General features: G+C 39.6%; 2 protein-coding genes across 3 annotated transcripts in view; one reads left to right on the top strand and one right to left on the bottom strand.

Moving 5' to 3' along the window:
* The window catches only part of EIPR1 (EARP complex and GARP complex interacting protein 1), a 74,079-nt gene extending 56,337 nt beyond the window's left edge, over positions 1–17,742 (bottom strand). The window contains exons 1-3 of one of the 2 annotated variants that reach the window (XM_068678517.1): positions 17,591–17,742; positions 6,005–6,088; positions 1,969–2,101 (exon numbers count right to left, since the gene is read on the bottom strand). In XM_068678517.1, the coding sequence (XP_068534618.1) occupies positions 1,969–2,101; positions 6,005–6,088; positions 17,591–17,632 (259 nt within the window). In that variant the 5' untranslated portion in view covers positions 17,633–17,742. The remainder of the gene's footprint in view (positions 1–1,968; positions 2,102–6,004; positions 6,089–17,590) is intronic. The other variant, XM_068678518.1, reaches the window with a different exon arrangement.
* The window catches only part of TRAPPC12 (trafficking protein particle complex subunit 12), a 53,692-nt gene continuing 49,218 nt past the window's right edge, over positions 17,683–22,156 (top strand). The window contains exons 1-2 of the mRNA XM_068678516.1: positions 17,683–17,789; positions 18,219–19,435. Of these exons, the coding sequence (XP_068534617.1) occupies positions 18,224–19,435 (1,212 nt within the window). The 5' untranslated portion in view covers positions 17,683–17,789; positions 18,219–18,223. The remainder of the gene's footprint in view (positions 17,790–18,218; positions 19,436–22,156) is intronic.

Here is a 22,156-nt window from a genome sequence, read left to right on the forward strand (position 1 = left end):
TTCTGTGATCTATGGCTTGCAAAGTGTGATTCCACTTCTCTTCTCTGCCAAGTTTCACTACTTAGTGAAGTGACTGAGAAGCAGCTATTAGCAATGGCCACACATCACTAATTCATTCTCTCAGTTCCAACAGCAGTCAAAATTTGCCAGAAGTACTGTGCTCAGACAAAAGAGGTGGTCCCAATACCTATGACTGTTCCTGACAGGATCTCATTTACCTGGTGCTTCAATAAGGGAAAGTAGTATCTTCTTAAAATAATTTAGAAAAAACAGTACCTTAGAAGGGATTTTAAGGTTTCGATTGTTTAATTTGGTTGCATTACTAGTTGAAGTAAGTTGTCTGCTGAACTCTGTATTCCTTATTATTAGAACCTTGTGCTGTGTGCTTTCAGCTCCATACATTGCTATTTAGAGTCATCAATAAACATTTAAGAATCAGATCTTGTTTTCTGCAGAACATTTTGGGTTGATGATTCTAAATGAAAATGAACGAAGTACAAACAAGAAAGCTTAATGTTTATAAACAAGTAAGCCAAATCTAGAACACGGAAAAGCTAGAATAGAAAACATGAATGTGATTTAATAGATCCAGTAACGGAGACCAGAAATGGTACAGAAATTTAAATTGCCTGGCTAGCAGACATACTCACTTGATAAGCTCTCTCCCAAAGAGGCTTTTTTTTTTCAAAAAAAAAAAAACTGCTGTAAGGAATGTTTCTTATAGCATTGTAGAGTAACCACAAATAACTTCATATGCCTTTCTTAGAAAGGCATATATTTAAGAGTTGTTATCACACTGTAAAATATTTGAGTTTAAAAACAGATACAAACTGAATAAATTAAGAGATGTTAACATTTCTTGATGATCTTTGTGGGTCCCTTCCAACTCCGGATATTCTATTAATTTATGTAACATCCTATTTAAATACCAGAGTTGGTAACTTCTCACCACCTTGCTGTTCAGTTACACGGGGGGGAGGGGGAGGGGAGAGGGGAAATGCATAAATTCTATGAAGTCTTTCCCACTATACAGCAATTTTTGTTTTGTTTTAAAGAACACACAACAACGCTCCCCACACACACACCAAATTCAAATTGTAGGACTTCTTTTTTTTCAGTCCAGAAGACAAAGGAGAACAAAGCAGTCTTGGAACCCTTTCTCTAACACAAGGTTGAGCAGTAGGAATTTACAGCTCTGCAGCTGACAGATGCATGAAATCTGAAACTCACTACTTACTTTATTCTTAAATTCTTAGATCTGCTTTATTCCATGAAAGAATACACTAATATATGCTAGAACAATATTTATTCAGGTTGACAGCACTGATTTCTTGCTTGTCAGAGAGAAAAAGTACCGCCTTCCTCAAGTGATGCAAGGGGATTTTTCACACCTCATAACAGGAATATCTTCACACCTGCCTTGCCTAGGAAAGGCAGGAAGATCCTTAATCTCAACAGCTGTGCACTTAGTGATAGGTTACACAAGGAACACTCCTACTGTTTCCATTGAGATATTTAGATAATTTATAGTCCTCTGTGGGCATGTCTGCATTAAATATATGACAAACAACACTATATACAGACTTCACCTGCAATTTTAAAGGAGCTTGATGCTGGCAAGATGCCGTTTGGAAAGATGTTTACTTTCACTTTCAAAACTAAACATATAAAGCAATAAAAAGAATGAAGCCTAAAATAACAGGAGTATTTTATTTCACATGCTTACATTAATCAAGTAAGCAACACTTTGGTTATGCTGCATTCTTTGACATGAACACAAACAGGCTTGTAACCAGGATGATCTATGGACAGGAGACAGACAAGGTATAATTAATGGCACAGGTGATCTTAAAAAATGCCTGTGTTGGTAACTCCTATTTTAAAGTGTTTACACATAGCCAAATGTTCCATCGTTGTGCATTCAAAATATCAAAATATTTAAGTTCAAAATTGTTAGAAAGAACTTACTTTTATTGTAGCAAGTAGCAAGTACACCTTTATCTGCAGGACTGGCACTAATGTGCCAGATTTCACCCACTTGATGAAGAAGCACATTTTTGTTTATAATGTTATTTTCATCATCAAAATCTATGATGTGAATCTGCAAATACAATAAAAGAGAACATTAGGATTTCAAATGTTTTCCTGTGGGTCTTAATTATACATGATGACTGCACAAAACAATGTAATGAGAATTTTGTATCTGATATCTACTTTAATTAATTGTTATACTAACAATTTAGCATATTATCGATTTCATGCAGGATAGACTTTTCTAGAAAAACAAGCCATTTCCCTGTTTTGATGAAATACCATGTTTATTCTTCTCAATTTTGCAACTTAAAGCTTGAAGGTGATTTTTCATATTTTAGTTAATAGTAAATAAGCCACTAGTATTGCAATTCAACACTTCTAGCAATAGACAGAAATAAAAACATCACAATCCTTAGTCTAGATGTCTGCACTAATCCTATACTGAAGTCAAATTTAAATGTCCTGTGAAGAAAGAATGGGAGAGAGGGAAAGGACTCTGTTTTGAAACACGAATACTAGAAACTCAGTAAGAAACTTTGAGAATTCACTTCAAGCAATCCTACATCTGCACCAATATATAAAGCTGTACCAATTACTAAAGCATTTGGAAATATAATCAAGTTTAAGCTATGTGCAAAATTAAAATGATGAACTGAAAGACTAAGAATATTTGGACTTCTTTTTAAAATTACTAGCTCTATGTCTTTTAATAGATATATCTTACTCTCATTTTTCCTCCCTATTGTTGATGATTTTTTTTTATACAGCTGCCTCAGAAAGAGAAGAAATTGAGAAAGATTCCAACCTCACACAACACACACAAGTAACCTCAAGGGACTAATTCTAGTAAGCTCAACAGCGAATTCCAACAAGTTTTAGAGAGCCATAATCTCATTAAACAATATTGTACACTATTTTTTGAAATGACTGAATTTACGTGTTACCTCTTTCCTTCTCCTCCCAAACACTGTCAGCAGCAAATGCTTCTTCAAATATCATGCTGGATCTCATCACCTGTGTTCTTCCACTCTGCCATTCCAGGCATAAAGGCACTCCTGCAGTTGATTAGCAAGCTGCCTTTTCAGACTGAACTCTATTTGTTGCCCTGAATCTGCAAATCTACACAGGAATCGGGACTCTATCCATCTCCTGCAGAAACTGCATCTCCAACTTCATGTCCTTCCTGCCTTCCATAACTCTCCAGAGTCATGTCACTCAGACTTACCTATAGTTCCCCCTTTATTTTGGTCTTTTTTTTTTTTTTAAATCTACTCCTTGCATCCTAATTCAAGTACTTCTCTCTCTACAGAGGGTACACATGTTCATCACTAAAAATCACTAACGTCATCACCAGACATCACAGCCCTTTATACTGCTCTTATCAGATGTATTTTGATGTTCTGAATAAACTTAAAATTTGAATTGTAAAAGAGCTATTTTATTTTTTTTTATTTTATTTTATTTTTATTTTTGTGAACAAACTCAGAACTCCAAGGTGAGGAACAGCAACATATTTACAGCCTTCAGGCAAAACTTCCAACAGGCTCTAGCCATGAGGAGCAATTCCTATTATTATTTCATACAGCAAAAACATTATAATTGGCTTTTACATCTCAAAGTGGATCCCCCAAATTTACCAAATCAGATATTTAACAGAAATTATGTGAAATGTGAAGATCTTACTTTAAAAATTAAGATTTTAGTTTTCTGCACAGGACACAATCAGAACTGCTTAACTGTTTGTTCTCAGTTACCTAAAAAAATTAAAAGGGGAAGTAAACCTTCCACTGGAGTCTCCTTCAGCAGCTCCAACAAAGTCCCCATAGGTGAACTACAAATCAAAATTTCATTTACTACACTTGCACGTATTCTGTGCCTGTACTAACCAGGTTAAAAGGGTCACTTAGCACAGAAAGTAAGGGACTGCTCTTTATCCCATCTGAAGTCCTTGAAAATTACAGGTAACCAATTTCTACTCTGCTGTTATATTTCTGCTTCAGCTGACTTCACCAATAGCTGGAGATCCTGCTGGAACACAGAACTAACCAAAGGTCCAGAGTAAAACTAAGGAAATACAAAATGTAATTCTTTCATGAGGATATCATTTATATCCTTTTCAAGTTGAAAACTGCCATCTTTTGCAGCAGGTCAAACAGCACAGTCTTCCAGTTTATCAGCTTTACACAAAGAACCACAAAATTCCAGACATACTCAACTGTTTTTATGCAATCAATCCTCTTAACCTTTTGAATTTGAATACATAATAAATTTTATTTATCATACGGAATGGCAACTATGCTAAAGACAAAAAATTCTCACAGAATTTTCACAGTACCAAGTACTGTGCATCACGGTGTGATGCCACAAAGACAAATACTAGCAGAAACATTCACTGACCTATACTAACTGTCTTACATAAGCTCCATTTCTGCATGTTGTCATTGTTCGGTTATTGAATCCCTGGCTTTCTAGCTTTTCCCTCGCAGTACAGAAGTGAGCCTCACCTGGGGTAAATCAGTGCAGCATATGGACACTATAGATGAGGATGCCAAAAATGGTAAGTGTAAGCCTACAGGGTGAACTTCCTCAACGTGACCGTAGTGTCCTGATTAAGGAGGTTTGTTATCCTAGTTCTAAAGCACCTTTTGGACATGAGCAGTTTTATTACCAGTATCTGCACAAAGAAGTTATCTGTCTGCTGTAATTATGCTGGGTAAAGCCTGAACCCAAGTACTGAGGAAAAAAATGTAAAGATTTGTAAGAGAATAAAATCCTTTGATTCTCCTGTAAGTTTGGAGAAGTTACAAGTGACAGAAATGACTATTGCAAGGAGACTAAAACTACTTCTTTCAGAACAAGATTACTATTTCTTTAATTACGCAATCCCCATAATTGATTTTCTTACATCATGCTCTCATGGGCTGCAGAGGAGACAGGGGAACACTTCCAGCCTGGCTACTGCCATTCTCTGTCCTTACATAATGCCATGCATTAAGGTAAGCCATAGAAGTATTTGGGATTCTCACACACAAGACTGAAGGTAACTGGGAGAGCTCTGAGAAAGCAGAATCACAGAATTGTCTAGGTTGGAAGAGACCTCAAGATCATCGAGTCCAACCCCTATCTAAGCGATCAAAAAAGAATAAAGTGCAGTATGTTTCCTGCATACATTTCCGAAAACATCTGGTAAATGCATCACATTAAGAACAGAGAATGAAGCTGCAGTTCAATTCTTACAAAAGCCATCCCTGTAGCCCCTCCGCAACTCTCATCCACCTGACAGCCAATAGTTTTTCTAATTGTTCTGGCACTCAAAATCTCCTTGCAGTATGAACACATTCATTGAATTTTAGTCAAAAAAAGAGAATACTGTAAAATTAGAAGTACCATACTCTTAACTACAGAAGAAAACAGCCCAACAAAAATTGAGCCATTTTCTCAATTGGCTCAATTGAGAGAATCCATTTGATTCCTTCAAATTTTAAACCTACTGAGTTTATGATCAGAAAGTACACAGCTGATTACCAATAACTAAAAATGAAAAATCCAGTCTATGAAGCTTCACATACTATATGCATGCCAGGAGTCCCGTAAGAGACAATCAAGGGTTAAATAATTTTGGGTTAAACAATTTTGTTTTACTTTGCATGTCTTCCATGGCTTAAAGAGAGCTCCAGAGAATCTAAAGATTTAAATTCACAGAAACACAGCAGTTGCTTCGTTAAGTCTGTCTGATTTAGTCGTACAGTTTAAAAGAATTTAATCTTTTATTTAAGAAATTTACACATTAATTTATGTTTCTTACCAGTATCTTTGTATCCTACTCACAGGAGTCTTGAATTTGACTACCACTTAAAGCTCAAACTGATGTGGGGAAAGGGGGATAGAAGGAAAAAAACTGAAAGATATGGGAACAATGTTAAAACAAAAAGAAGAAAAAATTACAACTAACATTACACCAAAAAATTACCTGATTATCATATCTAAGAGATTGTGTTCCAACTAAAAATCTTATTGCATCCGTTTCTGCTGTCTGAGGTGTTAAAGCTCGAGCCTAGGGAAAGAGAAAGCCATTAGAAAAGTCCAATTAATACAATCCACATTAAAGAAATCTTTAATCTTATGTATCTATCATTACAAACATCATTCTTAGTTTGCACAGTTTCCTGTCCTTTATGTCTACTTTAATACATTTTTCTGCAGTTTCTGACATTTATGATGTGCATGGAAGATACAGGTCCTAAATGTATTACCTGGCCTTCATCGTAAGTGAAAACACTCATCATTAAAGCAATTCTTCCAAATTAATTCCCCTTCATGAATCAGGAATGAAGGAAAAAATTAGAACAACTCTTAAATACATTGGCTATGATATCAAAACAAAACGTTTTTCTTGCAGAAGGTTTCCCCACCACTGCTCCCCCCGAACAATTCAGACTGAAGAACCCCACATAAAAATGAAGCTATCCTTTTCCTCAGGACTAAACAACAAACTTGGAAAAAAATTTACAAACAACCCTTTTTTTCCTTCAATTCTAGACCACTAAGGGTTGTCTGAATGACTGGAGAATTAACTTTTTTTTATTTACCATAAGCAGTCATAGTCCTACATGATTGTAATATTACTGTTAACGAGAATACTAGACTCCACCTTGCAACCAGTCTTGGAAGAAGCAAATCAACAGTTAAGAACCTCCTATATATGGAAGACATTGAGAAATAGTTTGAATTAATAATAAACCATATTAAACCCATAAGAAACTAATAATGCATAGTTATTAGTTTGTACTAGTCAGTGGTTGAGGCTCAGCTAAATTTGAGTTCATGGTAGATAAGCAGAATAAACACACTCATAAAGGCATTTCTAGCAACCATAAGTAGAGTAGCATATATCTACTGCTTTCCCATATAAAAAAAATAAAATCATAATGAATATCAGGTTATTTAAAAAAAAAAAAAACAGGGAGAAAAACAAAACAAAAAGGCCAGACCTTTGCAATTCACACCCTACTTGGCACAAAATAGTTCAGATTTCTTCATACACTGGAACACTGGAGCCTACACAGTAAGCAAGTACTTCAGGACTCATAGCTGCAAATTGGCCCTGCGTGCTGCTCTCATGTTTTGCAGCTAGCCAGTGATTACATTCAGTATTCAGGCCCATTAGCTTCAGGATAGTCTTGTCTAAAACTTATAGATTTATATCAGAAAGATGCCTAGAAGCTTGGAAGGATGAATTTCAACTGGATCACAACACATACTTAAAACAACAAGTTGCTATGCTAGAACTACGTTGAAGAGATGGATTTTTCTTAAACAAGACAAAGCAATCCAGGCCCTTGTCTGGCAACATTAATAAGGATAAACTCATTTTTCAGAACAAACTCTGAGTTTCACAGGGTGGATAAATCTTGCATCTGAAATGTAAAAAATAATTTAGACAATGTAATATTTTGCTCAGTCTTGAGCACAGAAGGTTAAAAAAAAGTAATGAGCTTAGTAAGTATAGGCTACTAGCAACATTTATATGGGTGGGAAAAAAATACTACAGAACATGATTCAGTTTCTTCTCAAAACACATTCAAATGTAGATCAGAGTCCAGTTTGAGTCCATACTGATGTGTTTTTTGCTGTCTTATTTATACAGCACTTAACTACAAGCCTGGACAGTGTTTCTAATTGACAGAAATAATAGGAGTTAACCAAGAAGACTGCAGAAAAGCTTTTGTTCTGCCTTAAGCAGCAGTTATATTTGCAGATCTCTAGCAAGAGTTCTTCTATATTTCAGACCTCCTTTCAATTGCACTGACATTAACACTAGAAGTAAGCCAATGGCAATGTGTCTGTTTCAAGCAAACAAGCTTCTATAGTCTCTGCAAATTGAGCGGAAGAGACCTCCAGGATCTTTAATAAAATAAAGAAACAAAGGGGGTTTTCACCCTTTTCCAAGCCTTTCAAGTAGATCTAATGTTTTTGCTTTTAAGAATGAATCAGGTTAAACACAAAGTGTCCAAAATAAAATGGTAAACTACTGTTTATTGTCCATCATAAGATGGAAACATCCACATCGGGATCAAATTCATCAATTATTCACAAGTAAGGACAATCTGAATCTTGACATGAGTAGCATTATGATGGACAACCAGGTATCTCATGGACAAATGTGTCTCTAATTTTGTCTACCTGGAGTTACATTTTGAGAATGAGCATGTTATTTCAACAGGCGAAGCCACTGAATAACACTTGTGATTAACCAAGTCTCCGCATTGGGAGCACTGTCAGAAGCCTAGAAGAAAGTGACTCAGATTTGCCATCTTGCCCTATAACCTGTCAGAGCAGGCTGCAATTAACATCTTTCAAAAAGCATCCTGCCTCATGGTTGCAGCAATTAGAAACTTAACAAAGAGCAAAGTATAATGAGCATCCTTTAATCTAGGCCAATAAAGCTCTGTCTTATACAAAGCCAGTTATTCGCAGAACGCTAAGTTGCATACAGACCTGAAACGATCTATATCAAAAGATATTAAAATTTTATTTACCAAGAAAATCGACATGATACATGGCATCACACACTGGCCAGCAAAGCCTCACCTACTGGTGCTTCTAGACAATCCAAGAACCTCGGTAATTAGATCACCTCATTAATAAAGAAGGTCTAAGATTAGGATAAAGGTTATTAACAAGGTGAGAGTAAAGTTACCATGAGCTATGAAGAACCTTTTGGTTAAAGGTTTAAACTTCAGACCCACCATGAAGCTCAGTCAGGAACCTCTGAAAAAATGTGAATGGCTTAAACCAGGTAAAGAAGCAGCCCAATTACGATCAATATTCCCAACCAAATACTTTAACAGCCTAGAAGGAAGTTTAGAAATACACAGTCAAAAATCCCACCCAGTTAACACAAAGCAGGTACCGCCTTTGCAAAGCAAACACGAAAGACTTCTCAATGCCATCTGCCAAGAAAACCAAATGAACCACAGGCTTTCCAAAGTCCGTGCATTTATTCTGCATAGTATTCTGTAGCTTCTCCAATTCTGATTTATTCCACAAAATTAAGGGTTACACATACACAAAAAACAGAAAACCGACAGAATCTAACAATGATCAATTCCTCCCTGTGTTTTCAGAACACAAAAGTCTCTATGGACGACAACAAATGCTCCTCAACATGTGCTGAGATCCAGGACACAGCATCACTGCGCTCCAAAGGCATTTCTAACCAGCACACTTTGCATCACATGGCCACAGCTGCATATTCTGCCCGCATAGAGTCTTTTAAGGTGACAAAATCAGTCTGGAGAAAAACTGAGATTGAGGAAGAGTGGAGAAAATAGAGTTTAGGATTCCAATGTAAGGAATATTGCATGTACTGGAATACAGAAGTACACCATTTCATGCTTAAAATAGAAACACCTGTTTCCATGTCAAACTCAAACTTAAAAATAAAAAAATAAACTGTTGCTGCAGTACAGCTAAAGCTATTTTTAAGCTTTCTAAAGCAAGGTGTGAACTCATAGTTAAACAGACATCAACCTGAATAGTCTATAGCAATGGTCACACTAAAATTCAATATGGGTCAGAGAGACAGAATCAAGCTAAACATAATGAACTGGTGTTTCTTCGTTTACTGCATCCTAAAGTACTTTAGAGCCATAAGTCACATACCTGGAGAGGGAAAAGCTTATGAATGAATACAAAAATAACGATTATAAGATGCATTCATAATGCATCATCTGTTCCCAAGATAGTAAAGCTGCCATGTTTTTAGTAGCAGAAGTGCAAGTTCTGAATGAACTTTGCATAAAACTTATACCAATATCACAGCAGAAAAGAAATAGAACTAATACCATAGCAAAAAAACACCTCGGATGAACAGAGATAAAAAGAAGAGTGATGGTGGTAATGGGGGTGATGGAGGCATGAAGGCTCATTGGGGTGGTAATGAGTTACTTAAGTGTGGGTTTTTCTAGAAAAGAGAACAAAAATTTAAATAATTTATTAGTTTCACACATGATCTGAAATCCAACGTTAGCATTTCCCACTGGAGATGGAACATCTCATATTAAGATTTCACATCACCTACCCGTAATCAAATGTATAAATAACAAATGATATAGAAAACATTATCCCTGCTACTACTCCTGTAACTGAAAACAGTCACAGTACACACAACCAGAAAGGAAACACTGCCTGCTCCATTACCAGAAAGTAAATCCTTCCTTTACTATGTGGATTGAAGAATTAATTGCAGACATGGGAACAAGACTAAGCTCTGCTTATGGATGTCCACACTCAGACTGCATTAGTTGTGAGGTTACCCATTCTGGGCTTAAATTTTGTTCACTTACCTGAAATCTAAGGGGTTTGGTTTGTTTGCTTTAAACTTAGATCTCTGTAGTCAGACTACAACTGCTTCAGCAGCAGTTATTGCCCTTTCCCACTTAATGGCAGAGTTAGAACAGTAACTGAAGTGGAACGTGAAATCCTCTTTTGTTTCCCTTTATTTATTCAGCTTAAACTAATAAGTTTTACTGCTTATTTAAAGTGTTTGAAGAGAGGGTACAGATAAGAGCACATCTGTATTCTTCAAGGTACACAGCAACAAGCTGAGATGCAGCAAAGACAGGTCTGCAACACAGGAAGATTCAGACTAGAAGTTAAGAAAAAATGCCCAGTGATGGTAGTCATACACCAGACCTATGTTGTGGAATCTCAAAAAAAAAAAAAAAAGGAAAGCTCAGCTGGACAAGGCCCTTAAACAGCCTCATCTATTGAACCTGCTTTGAGATGGGAGTTGGAAGAGATGACCTTCCATAGGTCCCTTCACACCTAGGTCATTCTGCTGTACTATGAAAAACTGTCGCAGAAGTAATCAGAGGTGGTCACACAATTTACACAATCTTCATCAGTAAAACTACACAGATTGTCATAACAGCTCCTCTTGATATGAGCTAATATATTAGATTTCCATCCCTATCTCCAATTAGTTATGCACCCACTAGAAGATGGCATCTTACTTCTAACAGTGCACTTGTTTGGTTTTATCAAAAACACAGTGCTGATGTGTCCCTGATGTTGATTACTTCAGAGAGGCATCTCCACTTTTGAAAGCTTAATGTTGCTTCATACTCAGTTCAGTCTGTGCCAGAGAACTGAATAATTGCCTAATCTGCAGCAGAAGAGAAACTCAGAACCCAGAACTGCTAGAGATTCAGATATCTAGTAAGCCTACAACCACCCCTGGCAATTTACACTCATGCAAAACTGCACTGCCCTTTGTCAAAAACAAAGGTGCAGACACATCTCTCTGTCAAGAAAGCATACTCATTTGGGAGAAGGAAAAAAGTATAAAACTGGTTCAAAAATATTTAAAAAAAATGAGTATCGATAGCAATGAAGAGTTAAAGAGTATGATTCTATGTGAACTCTTACAAAAAGGTTGGGAAAGACCTCCCAGATCATCTGGTCCAACTGTCACCCACTAAACCATGTCCCTAAGCACCACATCCAACCTTTCCTCGAACACCCCCAGGGTCAGTGACTCCACCACCACCTTGACCAACCCGTTCCAATGCCTGACATCTCTTTCTGAGAAAAAAGATCTCCCAGTTTCCAACTTGAACTTCCCGGCACAACTTGAGGCCATTCCCTCTAGTCCTGTCACTAGTTACCTGGGAGAAGAGGCCAACCTCCAGCCAGCTCCCCACACTTTCCTTTCAGTCAGTTGTAGAGAGCAATAAGGTCTCCCCTGAGCCTCCTCTTCCCCAGACTAAACAAGCCCAGTGCCCTCAGCCACTCCTCACAGGACTTGTCTTCCAGGCCCTTCACCAGCTTCGTAGCCCTTCTCTGGGCACGCTCCAGGGCCTCGATGTCCTTCTTGTACTGAGGAGCCCAAAGCTGAACACAGTACTCGAGGTGCGGCCTCACCAGAGCTGAGTACAGGGAGACGATCACCTCTCTGGTCCTGCTGGCTACACTATTCCTGATACAAGTCAGGATGCCATTGGCCTTCTTGGCCACCTGGGCACGCTGCCTGCTCCTGTTCAAGTGAGCATTGACCAGCATCCCCAGATTCTTTTCCTCTGCACAACTCTCCAGCCACTCCAAAACTCTAGCCACATGAAACTCTACATGAAGACTCTACCTGCTTATTCCAATATATAACTAGAAGACCAGATTTATACAAGCATGAAGAAAGCCTTGCTACATCAATCTGAAGCAATGCCTGATTATTATTGTCTATTTGCAGCCAAATGGAGATGAAAGAGATAGCGTATCACCTAACACAAACTGGCTACCAGATTGTAAGAACATTTGTGAAAATGATTCAAGGAAGAAAGGACCAGAAGTTTGGAAGTCATCATACACCTTCTTGAATCAGATTTTGTTGAGCATACTGCCAGCAAAGCACAAAGATCCTGTGAAAGTGCAGGAAATGGCCAAACTGCCTGATGAAGATACAGCAAAGTGTACTTGAAAAGGAATGAAGCAATGTGTTGAAGAAAAAAAAATCCTACTGTTGCCTTGAGGAAAACTGAACCTTCAGGGAAAGCCATTTAGACTAAAGCTAGGAAGACCCAATCCCAACAGGAAAATTTAAGATGAAACCAAGAAGAGAATAAGGTGAATGAAGAGGTTGCTATAAGCTGTGGGGGAAATAGTTTATCCCCTCCAGTGATGGGGAAACAATTGCAGCTACACACCAGGGAAAAGCTGACCCAAGAGCAAATTGCAACAATCTAAGGAAACAAACAAAGGCAGGCTTGGGCAAAGACTTTAAAAAACTCCTGTGCCAAGAAAACAGTTGTACTCATCAGGACAAACCCAATCTGTCAAAAGTTACTCATGTCAGGCACATATGCTTAACAGATCCTATTGCATATAGTAAGATTGAATATAATACAATATGATTTTAATTGTGGTGAAAAAAATAACAGGCTCACAGTGAATGAACCTTTGACACCGTGTAAGTGTTGCTCCCTTGTCTTAGAAAGAGGTCTTGGAACACATCACAATGGACAAAGAAGAGAACTGCAAATGCACAACAGAAATACACATTTATTTATGTAATACAAAGGGCATGTAAAAATCTAAAATACAAGCATGACTAATAGCAGTATAAAGTGGTAGAAGCAGCATTCACCATGCCAGAACACAGGAAAGACCAACTGGAGAGGGGGCATCACACAAGCTGTGTGAGACGTTGGGTAAAGACCCCCTTCTGTCAAACCCTAACAACTCAGCCTCCTGGCAGAAGGGCAGAGTAACAAAAACCTCAGAATGCAGTGGAACAGAAACAGGATAGATGGTCCTTGGCAACAGCAAGAAATTACCCAGAGGAACACAATGACGAGCTTCTAAAATATGAGGAAATTTGGTTTAAAGTGAGTGTATTAGACTGTTACTACTACAGGTGTTAATATGAAAAAAAAGTCAGTAATGTCAATACTTCTGCACATTTTGTCTAGCTGAAGCATTGCACTGGTTTGGTATCAGCAAACAAAAACACTGCCCCCAACACGTGAATATTTGCATTAAATGTAATACAATCAGAAGAATATGCTTAGCCCATGTATCATCTGAAAATCATATAAACAATCTGCACTAACAAGCAGTGGAATTGCAATACAAGATGTAAAGGACACAGTATTTGGTTTGCAGCCCCCAAATCTGAATTTAAAGTCATTTGACCATCTGCTTATACTCAAACCCAGAAATAGCCTGCAGCTACTCACAGGGGAGGGGGAGGACAAGGGCTGGCTTTGCTGATGCCCCATTCTGGAGGGAAAAAGCTGTCATCCTTCCACCTCAGGGATGCCCCAAACTTATGTCATGTACAATTCTTTCATCTTCTGGCATATTTTCAATTTTCAAGCAGGTACACTTTGCTCTTTACTAAAGTAGGACACCCTTGCTTCTCCCATGACAGCAGGAGACCCTCCTCCACCAACTGTCAGAAGCTGCAGTGAACCTACCGGAGAAGAGGCTGGCAGCACACACACCCCTAGCACTCTGCCAGCTGCTCTCTCAAACCTTGTAAAACCCAATTCCCACCACCAAGCTATTCCCAACACTGACAGGCTCTGTAAACCTTCACAGCTACAACAGCAACCCTCACAAAAATGTGCATGGCACAATCATCAGAAATCACCCTTTCACGCTGTCACTGCTCACTTGTAATGAGCAACAATGATCCGTCACAGCTCCTTCATGTTCACAGAACTACAGCTTCTTATTGCCATTAGGCTCTACCATACCCAATATTACCGAGCTCCTGCTAATTGCTTGAGGCTCTTAAAAGAAGTAGTTTCCATCTCATCCACTTAATACACTATGAAGATCTTTGGAAAATTACTTGAGACAGTTTTGCATTTATCTACTTTCTTGTGTGTTTCTCCAGTAAGCCTTTAAACCCCTTAAATGTCTGACTGGAGCTCCACAGATGTCCATCCTGGAGGACAGCTGTGAGGACATGAAGGGGAAGGCAGATCAGAAGACTAAAACTATGCTCTCAGCCTGGATTAAAATACACAGGATTGGTTCTCATGTGAGAAATAATACTGGGAAAGACAGAAGCCTGAGAAAAACACTAGGAATTTCACTAAGACATTATCATGCAGTTTCTTGAAGTGATCCAATTTTCTAAATAAATCCTCCAAAGAAGTCTCTAAAGCAAAAATCAAAATGATCATATTCATTGTGTATAGACAGCTTTCTCTCATCCTACAAGCCATCAGAAAGGCTGTCCCAAGGAAGAGAACTCGACTCCTATCAGGCTATAGCCTTCGTACCCATTCCTATCCTGTACTGGGAGCACATCTGAGCCTAAGAGGATGCAAAGGTTTCCCCGGGTACTGCACACGTGGCCTATGTCTTCCTCAAGTTCTGTTGTACTCCTTCAGGTAAGTCTACACCTGCTTTCTACCAGAATAAAGATAAACCGCTGGAGCTATTCTCAGTGCATACTAATTATATACATATACACACATTGTACACAACCTGTAACCAATCCATTCCAGTTAGTATTTTGCACTCTTTTTTTTTCCTGAAAAGTCACATTTTCATTTACAGAAATTAAGTCTTGCCTTACTCTTACAAACAGGCATAAAACCCTAAACCAACAATACTCTGATTATATTTGTAAAACCTACTAACAACCAGCTAAAAATTTCAATATGGGCAAGTATTGCTTTCTATTGCAGGATCACAAAGCAGTACACAAACAGTGACAAAGCATTAATGTGCTTTTTAAGGCTGACTTAGCCAGTCTCCATCTCAGGGTGCAGCTGTAGCTGCTCTTGTACTGCATGGCCTTGCAGCCAGCCAGCAGGCTCTATACTGCCCTGTCCTCAGGTGTACTATGCTTCTCTCTTGGCTTTGCAAGATTGCAAGGCAAATTTGCAAGTTTGCAAGGCAACCTTAAACTAAGCCCAGTGCAGCACTTCCAGCATTCAGTACTGCCTACACACCTAATTAAAATATTCAAAAAATAGGATACAGAAAGAAGTTACAGATCACCTGAAAATTAAGCCTATATAACACATGGTAAACACTCTGTGTACACCAGGTTAGAGAGTAAATATAAGCCAACTCTACACAGGACAAATAAGAAACAGAACAGAAAAAGATAGCAGAATCACAGAATGGCTGAGAGTGGCAGTAACCTCTGGAGGCATCTGGTCCAACCCCTGTTCACGCAAGATCACGCAGAGCAGGGTGCCCAGGACCATGTACAGGCAGCTTTTAGAGATCTCCAAGGAGGAGACTCCACAACCTCTGAGCAACCTGTGCCAGTGCTCTGTCACCCACACAGTAAACATGTGCTTCTTGATGGGATCCTCTTTACCATGTTCTTATAACGCAGGATATTGGTGAATTTGCTAAAGAACCTTTTAGAAGCACATACATCTTTATTAGATCTGATGAACCAAGTTAGAAGAAACAGAATGGTTTAAGATTTAAGCCTCTCCATTAGGGCCTTTTTCAGAAAAAAACAGTGATGTAACTTGCTTTAAAGCTACACTGGCAGTTAATGAAAATCAAAACCAAAACCTTCATCTCTGCTCTACCTTTTCTGTATTACCCATAAATTATCTTGCCTTCCCCATCCCCTCTCTCTAAACGCTCTGAATTAACCATAACTCTCTCTGATTACCACCACCTTCTCAGTCCTTTTGCTCCATCATCCCACCAGAGAGCTGTTAGATGTTTTACAGAAGAAGGGAAGCTGTCTGATTTGGGACGCTGGATGGTGAAAGTCCCCCAAGGCACCAAACGACACACAGGCTGCCTTTCCAAAACTTCTGGGAGACTTGTCAATTTAAGACCTACTGAAAAGAAACTGAATTTTATTAAATGGAGGATATATTTTAGTCTGCAAATGTAAGTTTTATTACTTTTTTAAGCATGAGTTACAGCCAAACACAATAGGATACTACCAGACCTCAACAGATTTAACATTTAGTACAGGTAAATATTACACACCAGCTCCCATGCAAGGCGAATAGCAAAATACACATGGACTGGTTAGGAGATCTATTGGTATAGTTAGGATTACAGAATACACAACTCTGAAGATAGGACACCAGAACTGCTTCCAGAAAGCCCTCATGTGTTGCCTGAACACCTTCCAAGAGCACTTTGGAAAAGAAAAAGGACATGTGTGCACACATTTCAGCTGTTACATCCACTGCAGGAGAACAGTGCCCTGGGAGCTGCAGAAGAAACACAGCAACTCCTACTACTAACATAATGGTGATAAGCCAGCTGTTGCCAAAGAGAAAGTGTAATAGCTGAGTAAAAACCTTGTTGGGGGAAGGAAGCACAGGTTAGGATCTCTCCCACCTACCCAGCCACTTAATGGGGCATTTTCCTAGCACTTGTAGAAACTGCACTGAGACCTGCGCTCTTCCACAAAGATGACCAAGGAGTTTATATACTACAGTAAGGCAGCCCAGTAACAGTCTCATAGCCAAAATGACTAGCAAAAAGGCCAAATTTGTCCTGAGGGACAAGTACACCAAATGGAAAGTACAGCAAGGGACACCTACAGACACCAGGTACCTTCACAGCTGGACATGACAAAGTAAAACCCACAGCTCACTGGAAAGAGTTTCAAAAAAACATAATAATAATAATAAAATGAAAGAAAACAGACTTCTTTCTGGCAAGGAAGAAGCCACAGACCACCACGAGAAGCCACCTGAGGCTCCTGGCACCTTCCTACCACCCCAGCACCACAAAAGGAGACTTCCCAAGGCAGAAAGGGGACAAGGAACTGGTGGCAGAGCAGAAGCCCTAACAGCCAGGCCAGGTACGACCACGAAGGGACAACCCCTGCTTTTACCTCCTGGCCCCACACCCACACTTTTTGCCCCAAAACCACCAATTTTCAGAGCCAGCACCCCCCTCCTGCCCCACGCTCACCCCACTCACACCCCCAGAGCGAGCAGCAGGCACCCCAAAACCACCCCTCCAGCAGCTCTCTCCCCCAGGAGAGACAAAACCACGAACATCCCAGAGACAGGACCCAGCTGCCCGACCACCCGGCGCCCACCTGGAACTCCAGCCCGTAGATAACCGGCGCGTCGTCCTCCATCGCCCCCACGCAGCGCGCCCCGCGCCCCGCCGCCCTTTATGGCCCTCTCCGCTGCCCGTCGCCGGCCGCTTCCTGCAGCCGCCCCAGCGCAGGCGCCCGGCGCAGGCGCAGGGAGGGAGCGGCGGCACCGGGAGGGGGGCGGCGGCGCCGCGCTGAGGTGACCGGGGGGGGGTCCGGGAGGGTCCTGAGGGGGGACATGGAGGTCCTGAGGGAGACTGGGGAGGTCCTGAGAGGGGACATTGTGGGGTCCCCGGGGCCCTGCCTCACACAGATTGAGCTGCTCTCGGTGGGGCTTCAGCTGAGGGGTGGGTTGGGCTCGGGAGGCCCAGCGGCTGTGCCTCCCTCTCAGGGCACCAAAAGATGGAGAGAAAGGTGTTTTATTTAATGATAAAGCCTTTTTAGTGTTTTTTCCTCTACGTAGCTATCAAAAGAAATGTTATCAGATAGCTGACTGTGCTTTAAAGCAAGAATTTCAGTGCTTCGTACTTATTTTCAGCAAGAAATTCAATATTAGGTACTTATTAGTTACCATGAGCAGTGCCCAAGTGCCAAAGCTAACCCTTGTACGTGCTTTTTTCTCCTTCAGCTGCCATGGAGAACACAGAAAGTAATGCACAGGGTGCCAGGAGTGCCTCGGATGAAGAGGATGGTGGAAATAGGGTTCGAGAGAAAAGTCAGGAAGAAATCCTCTTCCACGAGGAAACCATCGATCTCGGCGGAGATGAGTTTGAATCCGAGGGGAATGAGACGGTGTCAGAAGATTCCAATAACTTTGTCGATAAGCTTAATGAGCAAATGATGGAGAGCGTCATTATTTCGGATTCACCAAACAACAGTGAGGATGACACTGGTGAGCTTGGGTGTCTGCAGGAGATTGTAGAACAAATGGAAGCTAAAGGTAATCAAAAACCACAGGCAGAAGTGAGTAAGGAAGAGTTTTTTAGTACTGAGAGCGAAACTGAACACGAAGAAACACCCAAAGACATTTCTGAGATTGGAACAGATGACCAGGCATCTCTAAAGGAAGAATCGATTCAGGAAGCAGTGAAAGATGAACCAAAGCTGGGAAACGGCATTCCTGTCGAAGCAAAACCAAGTAATACTGACAAAAGCAAGTCTGATGACCAGATACCATCACCCAGTACTTGCAAGCCATCTCCTGAGGCTGAGCCTATCCCTGTGTGTACTATTTTCAGCCAAGGAAACAATGTCAATACTCAGCCACAGTTGTTCCTACCTGACGGGTTTGAGCCTCAGATGGTAAAATCTCCCAGTTTTAGTAGTATAACTGAGACTCCAGTGAAGTCTAATCCACAGGTGGTTCAGCCAAGTCCGAGTCTAAGCAAGTTCTTTGGTGATCCCGTTAACACTAACACTTTAGCTTCAGATTTTTTTGATTCGTTTACTACATCCAATTTTATTTCTGTTAGTAATCCCAATGCAGGCTCCTCAGTTCCAGAACAAATGTCTTCTCTTTCAAATGGTGGAGATGGTTCTTGTGCTTCGTCTAAGCCTGCTTTCTCTGTGGGAAATGGGAGACCTGAAGCAGATGGTCCTGCAGCAGCACTAGAAATAACTCAGTCCCCCAAGCCATTCTCACAAATCCAAGCTGTTTTTGCTGGGAGCGATGACCCATTTGCCACAGCTTTAAATATGAGTGAACTAGACAGAAGAAATGACGCTTGGCTTCCCAGTGAGGAAACCAGAAATGTTCTAATTTCAGTTGCCACCCAGCAATACAGTACTGTGTTCATAGACAAAGAGAATCTCACCATGCCTGGACTGAAATTTGATAATATTCAGGTAAGAGTCTGTGGTTGCATTGTAGTCTTTCATTGTATGTTAAAACTGTTGAATAAGAGCTGTCCAATAATGCGTGTATCTTAGTGCTTTTATATTGCCAGCTGTCATTTTGTGTGTATTACTCCAATCCTCTTTAGAAAATTTAACGTCACTGCCTGCTTGGACATGAAAGGCTAAAATATCTGATTTATAGTGAGATTTGTTGGACATGATGAAAAATGGTGTTGACAGTATACATAAAATCCAAAGCCTGTTGTATTTTTTTTTAAGTAGTTTCAGTTAAGTTTTTAGCCCTCTAGTTAGTAAACTAATGCTCACATTTGAAGATAAACAAAATCAGAAAGCTGTGCTACAGAGTCTGAAAGCTGACAGTGGTCTTTGCTTGTGAAGCTCACTGTTGCAGGTGAGGAGATAACTTTTTTTTTTTATCTCAGTAATGTCCACAATGCTCTTAATAATGCTGACATTGGCTGAAATTGTTCCATTTCTGTCTTTGTTAAGCAGTGGAAAGGTGTATGCTCTAGGAAGGACTGAATGCTGGAGCAAGCTACTGGACCAAAGTTATGGGGAAAACTCCAGATTAGATCCTGAAGGGGAGAACATAGTAGTGGAAGCTCTTTTCCTTCTCATCTACCAGTCCCCAAGTGGTGAGAAGGCTCAGAGCTTTGCCTTTTTTTTTTTTTTTTTTTTTTTTTGTTCACTCCATTCCACCTTCCCCAAAAAATCCCTTAGAACTTGGTGAGTCATTCAGGACTGTGTAGCATTTCTCTCCTGACAGCTAATGAAATGGAAAAAAAATGGAAAAAAAGAATGATTTCTTCCACTGGCCCCAAAGATGAGGTACTTCTTACTGTGGGCCTCCATTTTTACCTTCATTCTCGCTCACCTTCCTTGGTCCAGGGAAGTACTGAAGGGTTTTTTGTACCTCTAGTTCCCTGAATCTGGAACCACATATATATGCAGATGTACCATTTAGTGCATAACTGAAAAGAAAACATTACAGCTATGTCCACGTGATACATTTCTACAGTAAGACCTGATGCATATCAGCAAATGAATTAAAGGGGTTTCCTGGTGCTTTCTTCATTGTTTGTTTTTTATAAGCAAACATCAGCATGGTGTCAAGTTTTGAAGTGCTGTATCTTTGTATGAATTTCCTTACTTCTGGTTACTGTTTTTTCAGTGGTCTGAGTGTTCTCTGTCACCAGACAGACATCACTTAGTTACTGTCATTGTTCTGTATGATGCTGGAGCTTTGAACTGTATATGTAACTGAGACTATAATTGTAGAGTACTTGAAATGCCAACTAAAACATTGTGGGAGGTGTGTTTTTAATGTTAAATCACCTTCCAACAATGTTCATTAAAGCTTTGGTATGAATAATTTCCTAACGCTAAATGTTAATGCAAGATGTTCAACCAGGCTGCAGGCAGTTAACAAAGAAATTAGTTGGAAAGTGCATTTACAGTGAGCTGAAAAGGGCTGAAATATTGAATGACCTGTATTGAAAAGCTCACTGCTTCTTTTTTCCTGCTCACTCAGAAAGTGTTTGTTCTTGTTACAGGTGTGTTGTTTTAAAGTGGACAAATCACAACAAAAAATATACAGTGTGCTTGATTTCAACTGCTTGTTCCTTCTCAGTGATCATTTTAAGAAACGTTATTTTTAAAGCTTTCTTGGATTGTGTATTTTACAGATAATCTGTACCTGTGCTTTCTAAGCATGGGAACTAGCTGGAGCGCTGCTCTGTCCATTATGCATTTCTTCGTCAGTTACTTTCTGCTGTCGTGATGCCCTTTTTCATCACAGTTCATCATTCGTGATATTTCCTCTTCCCAAAAATTGCTGGGTGCATTTATCATTAGTTTGTGTTTGTTTCATCTACACACAGTCTTTTGTTAATCCTTCAGACTGTTCAGTCTGAAAGGTTTAAATCTTATTTGTTCATAGGATGATTAACAGCTTCAGAAGTAAAAACAATTCCATGTAGTAAAACAGTAGTTGCAGTCTCATTCCTCAAGAAACTAGACAGAAAACATAAATGCCTTTTCCAACCCATGGGGAAAGTGCAAACATTTATTATCAATTACTTTTATCGTAACTAAACTTTACTGTACTTTATGCAGGTCATGCAAAAAGCTTTGTGGCTTGCTTTTTGCTCTCTTCACTAAGAGCTTCCTATGTGAATTCTTCAAGTGAACGCTTTCATGTTCCTTTTGCAAATATTATTCTAAAATTTACTCATTTTTGCAAATATTCTATTGTATGCTTACACTTTCTCATGGTCACCTTCTGCTTTAGCATCTTAAATGTTGCACACCATTCTAGTTACCACAGAATCCAGAAGGATACAAGGAAATTAAAACAAATTAGAGAGGAGGGATGGTCAGTACCTGCGGAGTTTCTGTCTGAGTGATAGCTAAAAGGAATAGGACCTTTTGGCTTAAAAGAGTAACAGTGATCTGAAGTTCATAAAAGGCAGCAAAATTTTTATGGAGACAGAGCTGTTGGGTAAGAAGCGTAACAAAAGGAGGGACCATTTTGCAGTGCCTGTACTGTTTTTAAGTTGTAGAATTCATTGCCCTCAGATGTACTTTTCTGCAGAAAAAGAGACTGAAAAGAAATGTCACGGGAGGTACATCTGTCAGTGAGTGTTTGAAAATGGTAGGCAAATATGTCCTTGGGCACGGATGGACCATAAAGCATGCAGTAGGACTATA

Source organism: Anas acuta, chromosome 3, assembly GCF_963932015.1.
Source record: "Anas acuta chromosome 3, bAnaAcu1.1, whole genome shotgun sequence".
In the NCBI taxonomy this organism is placed as follows: Eukaryota; Metazoa; Chordata; class Aves; order Anseriformes; family Anatidae; genus Anas; species Anas acuta.